Below are 15,765 nucleotides of genomic sequence, written 5' to 3'. Positions count from 1 at the left end.
ACTAAATGGTTAGCTCTAAACTATGAGGGCTAGTTAAAGATGGCCTGGGCTATATCAACATTTACTGCCTGGTTCAGAAGGACAAAGTATGTGGTTATTAGCAACAGCTGCTATCTTCCTGTTCGACAATTTAGTCTCCACCATTTATGCCTATGATAATAGCTGGCAATAGTTCTGGCAAGTGGAAGGAAAGGAGAACAGCAATACTTCACATATCATGTTGAAAATGAGGAAATGGGACATTCTGAACATATGTAACATAAACTGGGTTCTTCAAATGACATTTGGAATATTCAAGAACCAACTGATATTTCTCCTTTCATACTAGTCATGGTATGGCATATCAGAATGGTGTAATGGGAAGAACCCTACACTTCTAATGTAGAGACTTGCATTGTGGTCCTACTTTGTGTGATCTTGGGCACGTTAGTCCCCCTCATTTCCTCTGAGTCCAGAATTTCTGATTCATGCTGTTGGGAAACAGGAATGATGAATGAAAGTTGCAAAAAGGCAGTTTAGATCTCATATCCTTGTAGGGATGTCCCTCCTCAGATGTTATAATGACAGGAATACAACCCAGATGATGAAATGATAAGTTAGAACAAGGTATGGCAGGCACCATATGATAGCTTCAAGAAGCACGAACCTCTCTATACAATTGAACCACAATGAACAATACCAATGTATCTGGCTGAACATTTGTTATAACCCATAGGGGCTTTAAGTAGCTAAGTTTTGGAGACAACAATAGAGAGTGTGGAAGTTGGAGAAGGGATAGAAAGGTGATGCAAGAAGGAGATGAAGCCTCTCTTCTTTTCCTCCTTTTCCACTACATATGACTTCTATCATAGAGTTACCTAGAAATTCAGTGAGGGAATTTGAGGTACCTATGAGGGAATGGAGATACAAAGTACAGCAGGGTAAGGATACAGAGATGCTGTCAATTAAAAAAGGAAAAAAAAATCTGTATCTGCCGCCCCCCTTTCATGCAAGGCAGTGGGATTAAGTGACTTGCTCAAGGTCACACAGCTAAGTAAATATTAAGTGTCTGAATTTGGATTTGAGTTCAGGTCCTCTGGACTCCAGGGCCAGTGCTCTATTCACTGTGCTGCCTAGTTACCCCTCCCTCCACTATCTCTTAAAGTCTGTCCAAATAGATGTTTCTTACTTCTATGACACTATCTTATCCTCTGCCACTCCCTTTTCCTTTTGTCTTCAATCTTTCCCAACTTCTGGGTCTTTTAATGAGTCCTGTCTTCTCATCATGTGACCAAAGTAGTTGGATTTTATCTTCCAGTGAACTATCTGAATCAGTTTCTTCAGTATTGACTGATGTGATCTCTTTTCTGTACAAGAGATCCTCAAATGTCTTCTCCAGTGCTACAGTTTTCTGTGGTGCTCAGCTTTCCTTGTAGTCCAATTCTTACAGCCATGCATTGCTCCTGAAAAAAGCCATAGCTTTAACGGTACTAATTTTATTTTTGCAAGGCAATGGGATTAAGTGGCTTGCCCAAGGCCACACAGCTAGGTAATTATTAAGTGTCTGAGGCTGGATTTGAACTCAGGTACTCCTGACTCCAGGGCCCTTGCTGTATCCACTGCACCACCTAGCTGACCCAACAATACTAATTTTTGCTGACAATGTGATGTCTTCCTTTTAAGATGCTGTCCAGATTTACCATAGATTTCCTTCTAAGGAGAAAGCATCTTTTAATTTCATGACTGAAGTTGTTGGCCGCAGCGATCTTTGAGCCTAAGACTATAAAAATCTGACCTTACTTCTGTTTCTTCTCCATTGGCTAGGAAGTGATGGAATCAAGTTGCCAAGATCTTAGTTTTTTTAATGTTAAGCTTCAACTTTTACCCTCTCTTCTTTCACTTGCATCCAGAAACTTCTTAATTCCTCTTCTCTTTCTGCCATGGGCTATTATTGACTGTACATCTGAGATCGTTGATATTTCTCCTGGTCACCTCAATTCCAGCTTTTTATTTATTCAATCTGTCATTTCACATGATATTCTCTTCATATAAGTTAAATAAATAAGGTGACAATATACAGCTTTGTCAATATTCCTTTTCCAATCTTAAACCAATCAGTTATTCCATGTTTGACTCTAACTGTTGCTCCTTGGCAACTTAGAGGTTGCTTAGGAGGCAAGCAAGAAGATCTGGTACTCCTATCTCTATGAGGACTTGTCATATTTTGTTTGATCCGCATAGTCAAAGGCTTTAGTGTAGTTAATTAAGCAGTGATTAAGGTACCCTAGACTACATCTCCATAACAAAATCCTCCTTTTCTCTCTCTTTTATTCACCTGCATCTTCTCACTCAACTCTGCTGGGTGATTAGCCTCAATGTAGGACAGAGGACTTATAACCTATATCCTGTGTAGCTGGTCAGAGGAAGAGAAAGGAGCAAAGTTGGCTTAAAGTAACTTTTTTGTTGTTGAAAGAGCTCTGAATTTATAGTCAGAAGACTTATCTGAATGACCTTGGGAAAATGCTTCACTTCTTTGGACCTCAGTTTATCCATTTGTAAAATAAAAGAGTTAGAAAAGATGATTTTTAAGATCTCTTCCAGTTCTGTGTTTCAATGATCTTTGGTCACTTAACCTTCCTGGTCTTTGGTTCCCCCATTATTAAAAAGAGGGGTGAGGATTAGATGGTCTCTAAAGTCCCCTTAACTCTAAATTCTATGATCCATGGCTCTAAATAGGTGACCATTAATGGGTGGTGTGGCTGTGAAGCTAATTTGTACCACAAGAGGTCAGGCCAGGACTGAAAATTAAACATGTGGGTAAGCATGAGGGAGAGAGATCCAAGTAAGAAGAAATGGACATCGGGGAGAAGCTGAACTTTTTATTCAAAGGAGGAGACTGATGATTAGGCAGGGCAGCATAGAAGAAGAGGGATCTGAATCTCTTCCCACTGCCTTGGCGCCTGAATAGCCACGCTTCTTTAGTATAAAGCACAGAAGACTCCCATTAATCAGCAATAAGGTTACTAAAGAGGGGACGATTCTTTCATCTGGAATCCTCAGATCATGAAGAATTGGGCATGTTCTGGAGAGCAATTTGGAATTATGCCCAAAGGGCAACAAAAATGTGCATCCGCTTTGATCTAGCAACACCACTACTGAGTCTAAACCCCGAAGAGATGATGAAAAAGGGTAAAAACATCACTTGTTCAAAAATATTCATAGCAGCCTTGTTTGTGGTGCCAAAGAAATGGAAATGAAGTAAATGTCCTTCAACTGGGGAATGGTTTAGCAAACTGTGGTATATGTATGTATGTATGTCATGGAACACTATTGTTCTATTAGAAACCAGGAGGGACGGGAATTCAGGGAAGCCTGGAGGGATTTGTATGAACTGATGCTGAGTGAGATGAGCAGAACCAGAAAAACACTGTACAACCTAACAGCAGCATGGGGGTGAGGATCAACCTTGATGGACTTGCTTGTTCCATCAGTGCAACAACCAGGGACAATTTTGGGGCATCTGTGATGGAGAATACCACGTGTTTCCAGAGAAAGAGTTGTGGAGTTTGTGGAACAAAGACCAAAAACTTTTACCTTTGAATTATTGTGTAATTTTGCTATCTCTTATACTTTATGTTTCTTCCTTAAGGACATGATTTCTTTCTCATCACATTCAGCTGGGATCAACGTAGACCATGGAAATGATGTAAAGACTAACAGAATTCCTTCTGTGGAAGGTGGGGGGGAGGGAAGCGAGATTAGGGGGAAAATTGTAAACTTCAAAATAAATAAATAAATAAAATTAAAAAATGTTTTCCATTCCAAAAAAAAATAACAAAACCAAAGAGTTGGACATGACTAAAATGACTGAACAACAAGTCTTCAAATTTCTCCTTTTACAGATGGAGAACTGAAACTTTGCGGGGTCACACAGTCAAGTTACAGTTGTCAACAAACATTTATTAAGTGCCTATTGTGAATTAAGCATTCTGCTAAGGGCTGGAAATAAAAAGAAAGGGAAAAATCTAATTATCCTTGTCCTTAAGGAGGCCAAAACTGGACTGGAAAGGCCAGGAAGGGGAGTAAAGTCTAAGAAAACTGAAAACTGAAAAGTAGGAAAGGGTAATAAAGATATTTGAAAACCAAAAAGGGATTTTATATTTGATCCTGGAGGCAAAAGGGAGTCACTGCAATTTCTCTTTTTCTTTCTTTCTTTCTTTCTTTCTTTCTTTCTTTCTTTCTTTCTTTCTTTCTTTCTTTCTTTCTTTCTTTCTTTTTTTCTTTCTTTCTTTCTTTCTCTTTTCTTCCTTTCTTCCTTCCTTCCTTCCTTCCTTCCTTCCTTCCTTCCTTCCTTCCTTCCTTCCTTCCTTCCTTTCTTTCTGAAGATACTTTTTAAAAATGTTTATTTATTTTGAATTTTACAATTTTCCCTCTAATCTCATTTCCCTTCCCCACCCCCTACAGAAGGCAGTCTGTTAGTCTTTACATTGGTATACATTGATCTAAGTTGAATGTGATTAGAAAGAAATTATATCCTTAAGGGAAAAAAAATAAAGTATAAGAGACAGCAAAATTACATAATAACTTTTTAAAAATTAAAGGTAATAGTCTTTGGTCTTTGTTTTTAAACTCCATAATTCTTTCTCACAGATAGCCCAAATTGTCCCTGATTGCTGCACTGATGGCATGAGCAAGTCCTTTAAGGTTAATCATCACCCCCATGTTGCTGTTAGGGTGTACAATGTTCTTTTGGTGAGTCATGGCAATTTATTGAGGAGAGGAGTGACATGTTCAGTCTTTTCAGTTGTGACCTCAATTGGGGTTTTCTTAGAAAAGATATTGGGATGATTTGTCATTTCCTTGTTCAGTTCATGTTAGAGATGAGGAAATTGAGGCCGTGACATGACTTGCCCAGGGTCACACAACTAATATGTGTCTGAGGCTGAATTTGAACCCAGGAAGATGAGTCTTCCTGACTCTAGGTCTAGTGCTCTAGGCACTATGGTGTCCTCTGACAGCCTCCATAAGGGAAGAAGACAGATTACTAATTTACATGATGGATAGAGCAGTCAGGAAGACCTGAGTTCAAGTCTAGACTCTTGTTGGGGATCTTGGTCAAAGAAAGAAGAAAACACACATTTATTAGGCACCTACTATGTGTTAGACCCTATGCCAAGTACTTTATTTTTCCCCCTTTTTTAGTTTATTTATTTTATATTATTACAATAATCTTGTCATGAGAGTCAACATAACCCCCTCCCCCCCCAAAGGTAGAGAAACATCAAGAATAATGAGAGAGAAAGAAAAGTGTACTTCAGTCTGTGTTCAGATTCTAATGACTCTGTCTCTGGGATGAGTTGCCTTCTTTATCATAAGTCCACCAGAGAAGTTGCTGCAATATTTTCCCCACAGTTGCTATTACTAGCTGTATTTCCCTCCACTCTATTCTTTCCCACTCTCATTTATTCTATCTCTCTCTCTCTCTCTCTCTCTCTCTCTCTTTCTCTCTCTCTCTCCTTTCATCCTGTCTGGGCCTGTTCAAAAGTGTGTTGTATCTGAGTACCCTCTTCCATGATATTCCCTCTCTTCTTTCACCTCCCCCTCTTCCCCCCCCCCCATTCCCACTTCTCCCATCCCTTTCCTCTCATTGTTCTCTAGGGTAGGCTAGATTTCTATACCCTATTAAGTGTGTACGTTATTTCATCTCTGAGCCATTTCTGATGAGAATGAAGGTTCACTCATTTGCCCTCGCCTTCCCTGATCCCAGTCCATCGAAAAAGCTTTTTCTTGACTTTTTTTTAGGTTTTTGCAAGGCAATGGGGTTAAGTGGTTTACCCAATGCCACACATCCAAAGCATCTGAGGCCGGATTTGAACGCATGTACTCCTGACTCCAGGGCCGATGCTCTATCCACTGTGCCACCTAGCTGCTCCTTTTTCTTGACCTTTATGTGAAATATCTTAGCCCCTTCTTCCTCTCCTTTCTCTTCCTCCCAGTACCTTCATCACCCATTGACTCCTTCTCTTCCTCCCAGTACCTTCATCACCCATTGACTCCATCTCATTACTATATTATACAATTATATTTAGCTCCTTCCTGTGCCCTGTCTATATATTCTCCTTCTAACAGCTCTTACAAATGAGAAAGTTCATATGATTTATCAATATCTTCTTCCCATGCAGGAATGCAAACAGTTCAACATCTTTAAGTTCCTCATAGTTAGTCCTTCTCATCCACCCCCTCTATGGTTCACCAGAGTCCTGTACTTGAAGATCAAACTTTCTGTTCAGCTCTGGTTGTTTCCATAGGAAAGTTTGAAAGTCACATGTTTCATTGAAAGTCCATCTTTTCCCCTGAAAGAGGATGTTCAATTTTGCTGGGGAGTTGATTCTCGGTTGTAAACCAAGATCTTTTGCCTTCTGGAATTCATATTCCAAGCCATACAAGCCTTTAATGTAGATGCTGCCAGATCCTGTGTAATCCTGACTTGTTGAATTGCTTATTTCTGGAAGCTTTTAGTATTTTTCTCTTTGACTTGGGAGTTTTGGAGCTTGGCTATAATATTCCTGGAAGTTTTTCTTTTGGGATCTCTTTCAGGAGGGGATTGGTAAATTCCCTTGGGTTGTTGTCACAGAATATAGATATCCTTTTTCTGGGTGTCCAGCTAGAAACAGGAGAGGGGTGCTCTTTGACAACAACCCAAGCAAGTTATCATTCTCAAGTCTAATAAGGGATCAGAGAACAAACCTATTTGTTCTTTCATGTGACAATTGTTTTGGTCCTTGAAGGCCCCTGAGTCTTTTCAGTTCCAACTTGCTTCTACTAATCCTCACATGACAAGGACTTAAACTCTTTTCTCATCCTGATTACAATCTCCTGGGCTCTCTCATTTGTCATCTTCTTGAATTATAGGGTCCATACTTGAACACAGTACTGACCAGACGTGACCTGACCTGGGCAGAATGCAGGGGGACCATCATCACCTCTTGTCCAGTCTAGTTGCTTTGGCCCAGGGAGTGAAGCCAGCATGGAATCTGATCTTCAGTTGGACTTGTATTCAGGAAGATGAGTCTTTTCTGACTCTAGGTGGGGTACTCGATGCACTATGATGCCACCGTGCTGCCAGATCTATGCTTTAGGAAAATCAATTTGGCAGCTGAGTAGAGCATGTAGTGGGGAGAGACTTGAGGCAGGCTGACTCCCCAGCAGGCCATTGGAATAGTCCAGGCATAAGATGATAAGAGCCTGGACCAGGCTGATGGCACCAACAGAGGAGAGGAGGGAGCATGATAGGGGTAAGGAGAGAGGGGAATCAATGGTGAGCCCTAGGTTTCAAAACCCAGTTGACTGGAGAGGGAGGTAGTGTCTTCAACAGAAAGAAAGTTCAGTAAAAGGGAGATTTTCAGGGAAAAGATGAGTTGAGTTTTAGACATTGATTTTAAGATGTCAATGAGACATCCAGTTGAGATGTCTAAGTAGGCAATTGGAAATGTGAGACTGGAGATCAAGAGACAGATTAGGTTTGCATATGTGTGTCTGAGAATCATCAACATAGAGTTGAAAACTGGATCCCTGGAAACTGATGGGATCACCAGAATAAAGAGAAATGACCACCTAGAACAGTCTTAGGGAATATTCATGATTAGCAGTTGTAACCTTGATGAAGAGGGAAAACTATTGTCAGAGAAACCTAGAGAGGAATAATAATTCAAAAGAAGAGGGTGGGGGGCAGCTAGGAGGCACAGTGGATAGAGCACCGGCCCTGGAGTGAGGAGGACCTGAGTTCAAATCCAGCCTCAGACAATAATAATTACCTAGCTGTGTGGCCTTGGGCAAGCCACTTAAGCCCATTGCCTTGCAAAAAAAGAAGAAGAGGGTGAGAAATAGCCTTCTAGACTGCAGAAGGATGGGGATTGAGAGGACCATTGAATCTGTGAACTAGAAGATCACCAATCACTTTGGTCACAGTGAGTTTGGTGGGTGATGAGTCAGAAAGCAGAGAAACAAATAGCAGACTCCAAACCAGCACGCTCAGAGGGCAAAGATAGATAGAAATGTTGTCCCGACTCTACACACCAACATGTCCTTCAGGCATTCACACCTATTTCTTCTTTAACCCTCCAAATGCCTCCTGGACATAAACTCTTCACTTTGCATTTAGGCCTTCCAGAGTCCACCTCAGAGCATTCTTCTTCTATGTAGGAAGAACTGAGTTCAAATCCTGATTCTATCCCACCTCTTTCTGCCTGAGGCTCAGTTTCCCCATATATAAAAGGCAGACATTGAACTGAATGACTTTTGAGATTCCCTCCCAGCTTTGGATCAGTGGTCCTTTATGCTGTCTCCAATACCTGGGGCAGACTCAGAGATTTAGAACAGGAAGGCCCCACAAAATCCATCTCTCTCATTTTGCAGATGTAGAAACAGACCCGAGAAGTCCTAGGTTCCCCAGGTAGTATCAGAAGTGAAATTTGAGCCCAGGTCCTCTGACTAAACCCTAATGCCTCACTTGACATCCCTCACTGCTTTCAGGATTCCGCTCATGTTCTCCCTCCTCTATGGAAACTTCTATGATGTTTACCCTTTTCCTTCTCCTGCTTAAAGGGATTTTCTCACCAGTCCCCTCCTGCACCAATTTCTCATAGCACTTTGACTGGGTTTATTCCCATCTTTCTCACCCTTTCTTTTCATAAGTCATTATTGTACATGCCTTTTTATTCAGAGGTGGGATTGGAACCAGTCTTACCAGTTCACAAGAGCCAATTTAAAATTTTTCAATGTGAGCAATTAACCCAGAGATTTGACAAATGCACAGTTAAGACAGTTTTCTTGTCTGGACTTGTGAAGATTATTTTTTTAGGTTCTTTTGCAAGGTAATGGGGTTAAGTGGCTTGCCCAAGGCCACACAGCTGGGTCATTATTAAGTGTCTGAGGCTGGATTTGAACCCAGGTCCTCCTGACTCCAGGGCTGGTGCTCTATCCACTGCACCACTTAGTGGCTCCCTAGACTTGTGAAGGAGAATATGCTACTAGTGCCGATTTTTTTTTTCTTGTGATCTGGTTGTTAAATACTTACCAGCGTGCCCCTGCTCTCATTCTTCTTAGGCTACATTCAAGCATAGGTTCTAAGTCATATCTAGCTATCACAGAGCAAATGGTAGACACTCTAGAAGGGTTTGTTGGTTGGATGGACCTAGAATCAAAACACTGCTCTTTTTACCTCTATTTTTTTTTTTTTTAGGTTTTTGCAAGGCAAATGGGGTTAAGTGGCTTGCCCAAGGCCACACAGCTAGGCAATTATTAAAGTGTCTGAGATCAGATTTGAACTCAGGTCCTCCTGACTCCAAGGCCAGTGCTTTATCCACTATGCCACCTAGCCGCCCCCTTTTTACCTCTATTTTGAGAGGTTTCCTCGGTCATTAAACAGTTAACTATAACCAGGGCTAGGCAACCTTCCCCAACCCATTTTAATTCTAGTGCCTTCCCTCTGTTCATTATTTCCTATTTATCCTGACTATTGCTTGCTTTGTGGAAATTTGTTTGCATGTTATCTCCATTAGATTGTAAGCTCCTTGAGGGACTGTCTTTTGCCTCTTTTTGTTTTTGCAGGATTTGACAATGTCTTACATATGGTGGATACTTAAAAGTATATTGACTGATGGACTAAACTTTGTCTTCAGGGTGCTGACATTTAGAAATCGACAGCCCTCTATTCTTTTAGCATTTAAGTTTAAATCTAACAGCATCTAGTAAGAATAATTAAAATGGAAAGCTGTCAGATGTTTTACTTCTTCCTCCATGCTTCCCCTCCGCCCATAGTCCATACCAGCCTCCCCAAGTGGTGTAATGAGGGTGTCACATTGTTTCCCCCAGCTCAGACCAAGAATGCTTCCACAGGTTCAACATTCATTTTCATTTTATTACCAACAATAAATTGCATTTGGCGGAAAGTGGTAGAGTGAGACTGGGAATGAGTGGAACATAGGACTGAACCTGGTAGAACACTAGTGTGATGGACCCGAGAGGAGAAAAGGTAAGTGAATTGGAGGAGCCGGGTGGATTGCAGAAGGCTGGGTTGTTGGAAATAGAGCACCAATGGGAGATTCCCCTCTGTGGTCTGACTTCTGGCTTGGAAAAGGTCCCTGAGCTATCTTGAGTTTTCTTTATGGAGGTGAAGGGCAGTTTCTACTTTTTTTGGAGGGGGTTGAGCCCTGATGAAAAGCAGGGATGGAAACTAAGGTCCATTGGTCAGGCTTTGCTCATTTAGGTGGTTTTGAGAGCAGGAAATGGGAGCTCCAGAACTCTGAGCAAGCCTGGTGAGGAGACCTCCTTCCTCTTGGTTCTTCTGTCAGCTCCCTGGACAGTGGGGCTGTAGCTGAAGAAATACCTCTCTGGGGACTGCCGAATTCCAGCCTCCCAAGGGTTTCCACACTTCCACCTACATTTCCCCTCTTCCTCAATAGTGCTCCCATAGCCAGGCTGAGCCATCCCTTGGCAGTCTCTGGCCTTGGCCTCTCTATGGGGGTGGAGCACTGTAGCTTCGTATGGGAATGTTGACCCGATTTCGAAGCCACTTGACATAGTCCACTTGGGGCATTTGGACAATATGCTCTCGTAGAAACTGTGGAAAGAGAGGCAGAAATGCAATAAGAAGGTGTAAGCAGAGAAATGGGACCCTCCCTCTGGGGGAGCAGGGTTTAGGAGTCCCATGGGAACCACAAATTCATGGACCTCAAAGACTACAGCATCCAATGCATTAAACCCCCTCCTACAACATTGGCAACAAGGAATTCTAGTGAGGAAGAGCCCATGGCTTCCAGAGTTGGTCCATCTCATTTGTAGGGAGGTAGGATAGTGGAAAGAACGTTAGCTCTAGAATGCAGGGGACCTGAGTTCAAATGCCACCCCTGACCCTTTTGTTCTTTAGTTATTCTAACTCTTCATAACTCTATGCGGGGTTTTCTGGACAGAGATACTGCAGTGGTTTATCATTTCCTTCTCCAGATCATTTGACAGATGAGGAAACTGAGGCAAACAGGCAAAAATGACTTGCCCAGGGTCACACATCTAGGAAGTGATTTGAATTCAGGTCTTCCCGACTCCAGGTTTGACCTTCTATCCACTGTCTCATCTAGCGTCTCTTATAACTTGTAGAAACTTGGGTTAAGTTAGACTAGATGATCTCACTTCTAGCTCTAGACCTAGGGTGTACCTTCATCCCAGGAACCACCATCATTCATTAGTGGAAGGAACTTTCTGGAGGGCTCTGAGTTTTTCATGAGGAGAGATGCTTCACATGGTAAAGACCTACATCATCATCATCATCATCAACTCAGTACAGTGGATCTGGGTTCAAATCTTGACTTGGCTCGGCTACTTCCTATCTGTGTGACCTTGGTAAAGTAACATTCTCTCTGGGCCCTGGTTTCCTCCTCTGCCACGTGGAGGATTTGTTGTACTTGAGTTCCCTCTCAGCTCTCCATCTCTGTTCAACCTTGTGACCTTAGGCCAAGTAATTTAATTTTGTGGAACCTCAGCCCCCTCATCTGTAAAACAGGTACAGTAATCTCTAACACAGTATGATAATCATATCTGGAGCTATAAAGGACCCAAGGATCAACCAGTTCAACCCCTTCATGTAGACATCTAAGGAAACTGAGACCAAAAGGAGGGTAATAACTTGCCACAGGTCACATAGGGAGTAAGCAGCAGAATCAGAATTCAAATCCTAGACCATAGAGGTTAGAGAACAAGAGTTGTAATGGACCTTAAAGGTTGATTGGGTCCAATCTCCCTCATTTTACAAATGAGCAAATGGATTTAAGAAAACACTTCGCAAATTTTAAAGCTCTCCGTATATCTGGGCTATTATTAATAATGTAGGTTTATTTTGGAGAAAATTGCTTCTCTTTCTCATTTTTCCTTTCCCCCACTATTTCTTCTGACAATTTTGTCTTCAACAAATTCAAAGTTCCTTTAGGCATTAGAGAAAGTCTCTTAGTATACATCCTCTCTTCCCTGCCCTTCCCTTTATCCCTCACCTCCCCCACCCCCAGCCAAAGTCTGCAGGGGCCTAGGTGGCCAAGTGGACTGGATGCTGCCAGCAGGCAACTCCACTACAGTAAATTCCCTTGGTTCCCCTACTCTCTGTATTAAGACAGATCTAGGGTCTATGTTGGAGGAACCTGACTCAGAGAGCCAATTGTTAAATTTTTAGTGAATATTTACATCTCAGAAATAAGCAAATAGTACAAATTAAAGCTCGATTTCTTATTTTGTTGATGGTATACAATTAAGAAAAAATGTTGATGTGGATTAAATGTAAAAGTGTGTCCTATGTGCATTCCTCTCCTTCCCTCCCCTGACCTGAGAGCTAGTGGTTAAACATGTACCAGAATTCCACTGGATAGGACAAACATCTAGCAATGACACTGGACTTTATGGCTGTATTATGTACTGGGGACAGCAGTCTTGGGGATACCTGGGGCTGGAGATAATAACAGCCATGCTTGAGCCTCGACCTTGGACCCATGTAGCAAATACTGGTAGAGTCCGTTGAATCAAAAGCACAGCTAGATAGTCTCAAGGGCTCCGTCTACCTATCCTTGATCCGAGTGGATTTTCAAACCCTGAACAATAAAGAATGGCAGAGTAGCTACTGAGGGGCATTGGGTGACAGTGCTGGACTCTGGGTCTGGCAGACTGGGGTTCCAATCCTACCTTGAGCCTTTACCACATGTGAAACCTGGGGCCAGTCACTTGTCGGTTTTCCCATCTGCAGCATGGGGATCATACTAACCCAGCTCCATTTTGTAGACCAAATGATATAACACATACACTGAAAATCCTCTATACATTCTAGTTAGTGTCATTTGTGGGAATTCTATAGATTTCCTTTGGGGGCTTGGATTTTTTCAGGGTTGAGTCCACAGTCCAAAGGGCCTAGTCAGTCTATATTCATTTTACTCAGGAGGAAACTGAGGTTCAGGGAGTCTAAATGACCAGTCTAGGGTTAGACAAGCAAAGCAGTGGAGAGCCAGGATTCAAACCCAGCTTATCTGGTCCCAAATCTCTGTTTTTTCTTTTTTTTTCCCTTTTTCCCCCTCCTTTTTTTAGTAGTCGTAGTAGTAGTAATAATAACAGCAGGCATTTATATAACATTGTAAGGTTTGTAAAACACATTACAAATATTTTATCTTCACAACCTGCCTGGGAAATAGGAGCTATTATTTTCCCCATTTTATAGATAGTGAAACTTGCCCAGAGTTACATAGCTAATAAATGCCGGAGACTCTTCTCATTTTCTATGATGCCACTCTGATTCTTAAATTAGGCTCAGGTATGGTGCTGGTACTTGGGGGGGAGGGGAGAAGGGGGAAAGGAACAAGAGTTTATTAAACACCTACTATGTGCCAGATAAAGTTAAGTTTTAGAAATATCTCACTTGATTTGCTTTGAGGAAGGGCAGAGATCTATTTATTTATTTAATTTTTTGGGGGACAGAGCAACGGGGTTAAGTGACTTGCTCAAGGTCCCACAGCTGGGTAATTATTAGGTGTCTGAGGCCAGATTTGATGCCAGGGTTGGTGCTCTATCCACTGTGCCACCTAGCCACCCTGGGCAGAGATCTTTTGTCTACGTTTCCTGGTACATTCCTTGAGACAAGGGATCATTTTTTCCCTTTGTATATTCAATTATACAGGATATTCAATGATTATGTTTTCAAAGCATCCTAGATCAAATGCTGGAAGTAATCCCCAAAGACCTCTGAACTGAGGCACAGGGAAGTGTAGGGCTTTCCTTCCAGGAACACAAATCTTAAGCATCAGAGTGGGGACCATAAGTCTAACACTGAAAGGGACCTCTGGGCATCCTCTTGTCCAATCAAATCATTTGGTTGGATGAGATGAAACCCAGAAGGGTGAAAAGGTTTGTCCCTCCAGATCATAGCTGCCAGGGGAGGGGATTTGAATCCAATTCCTCAAGATTCCTGGCCCAACCCTCTCTTTCCACTGAACCTTGTTGCTTTCTTGAATTTTTTAATTGACTGATGTACTGACTAGTGGAAAGATATCCAGGGAAGCTGTGTGTTATATATGTATTTCCTTCCTTCCAAAATTGTAGGGATTGTGGCCAGACCTAGCACCTCCTCCAAATGATACAGGGTTGTACAGGAAGGGCTGAGTCTAGGTTGATTGAGTCATTCCTATGTACCATATTTCTGATGCTGAAATTGTTCTGAGATGGCTCCTCAATAGCCTAATGGCATGATTAGGGGCATCTGAGTGACCCAGTGGATAGAGAGTTGGGCCTTGATTCAGGAAGATGATTTCAAATCTGGCCTCAGACACATACTAACTGTGTGACCCTGGGCAAGTCACTATCTTTTTTGACTCAATTTCTTCATCTGTAAAATGAGTTGAAGAAGGAAATGGCAAACCATTCGAGAAAATCTCAAATGGAATGGCAAAGAGTTGGACATGATTGAAAAGACTAAACAGCATCAACAGCTCCATAGCAGAGAGTGAGCCAGAGTCAGAGGAAAGGAGATAGTTCTTATGAACTTTCTCCACAAATGAAAATGTGTTCCGAATAAAACTTGAACATCGGTGACCTTTGAGATCTGTGTTTACATAGGAAATGAAATTCCTTCCTGAAATTTCTCTCCAGGTTTCCCATTTTTCCTAGTTGAATTTCAGAACTGAATCCATTCTGGGAGGATTCTTGGCCCTACCCAGTATTCTCTCTCTCCCCCCAAGGTCTGGGCTGACTTCCTGCTGCCAGGACCTGAGCCTTTTAATGGAATCTGGTGAACACATGGGTAGCCATGGGTCAGAATATGGAATAAGTCTTTGAAGACATTTGTTAAAATGTAGATACTATACTGAGAAGTCTCCTTAGATTAGTAATACTTTAGTATGAATTAATTTCCTAGAGTAATCCCTTTTCCTAGCAAGATTCTGAGTTAATGAGGGGTTGGAAAAGGGGAGTTTCAATAAGGGAAGAGAAATTCCAGGATGTGTCACATGGAGACACTGGATAGGTAGAGGGGAAAAGCATCGGGGGTGATGTATCAGAACCATTGGAAGGGGATGGAGGAACAGACCTCATAGATGCTCACTTACCTCGATGGCCACAGCAATGTCAGGGGAGCATAGCTCCCATGTGCGAAGGTCCTGCAGCACTTTCAGAAGGACGTGTGGACGGATTCTGAGGTCCAAATTCTCTCCGTGCTTTTGCAATTTTTGCAAGATTTTCTTGGCAGGACGATATCGTTTTAAGCTTTCGGGGAGTTTAGATAATAAATCAAAATACCTTTATTTTCAACAGAAAAGATCTGGTTAGGGGAACAGCTAAAGAGATTTTTTTGCAGGGTTCCTCGGGGCTTGACTTACTTCCCAGGAGGAGTGGAAAGAGCCTGAGTCTCAGTTGCTTTTATTTGTACAACAGAGTAGGTGGGCTAGAGATTCTCTAAACATATTCTCTGTTCTGATAATTTCTGTTCTAAGACCCCTCCCAGCTCTGACATTCCCTGTTCTAACACCCCTTCCAGTTCTGACATTCCCTGTTCTAAGGCCCCTCCTAGCACTGACATCCCCCTCCAGCTTTGACATCTTCTCTCCTCAGGTTCCCTCCCAGGTCTGACATTCTCTGTTCGAAAGTACCTTAGAGACATTTGGATTCTACATCTTATTGTTTCACGTTGCCTCATGGATCTCTAACAAAAGGTCCTTGATTGTCTTTGTACCTCGATCCCTAGCACAGCACCTGACCCAGAATAAGCTG

At 42.0% G+C, this 15,765-nt stretch overlaps 1 protein-coding gene across 1 annotated transcript in view; it reads right to left on the bottom strand.

The window, feature by feature from the left end:
- Positions 1-9,877: 9,877 nt before the first annotated feature.
- The window catches only part of CCDC60 (coiled-coil domain containing 60), a 114,555-nt gene continuing 108,667 nt past the window's right edge, over positions 9,878-15,765 (bottom strand). Inside the window, exons 14-15 of the mRNA XM_074202248.1 lie at positions 15,105-15,294; positions 9,878-10,600 (exon numbers count right to left, since the gene is read on the bottom strand). Of these exons, the coding sequence (XP_074058349.1) occupies positions 10,496-10,600; positions 15,105-15,294 (295 nt within the window). The 3' untranslated portion in view covers positions 9,878-10,495. The remainder of the gene's footprint in view (positions 10,601-15,104; positions 15,295-15,765) is intronic.

This window comes from Macrotis lagotis, chromosome X (assembly GCF_037893015.1).
Source record: "Macrotis lagotis isolate mMagLag1 chromosome X, bilby.v1.9.chrom.fasta, whole genome shotgun sequence".
NCBI classification, from domain to species: Eukaryota; Metazoa; Chordata; class Mammalia; order Peramelemorphia; family Peramelidae; genus Macrotis; species Macrotis lagotis.
The sequence above is the reverse complement of the archived record's forward strand: the minus strand, read 5'-3'. Positions and strand labels throughout refer to the sequence as shown.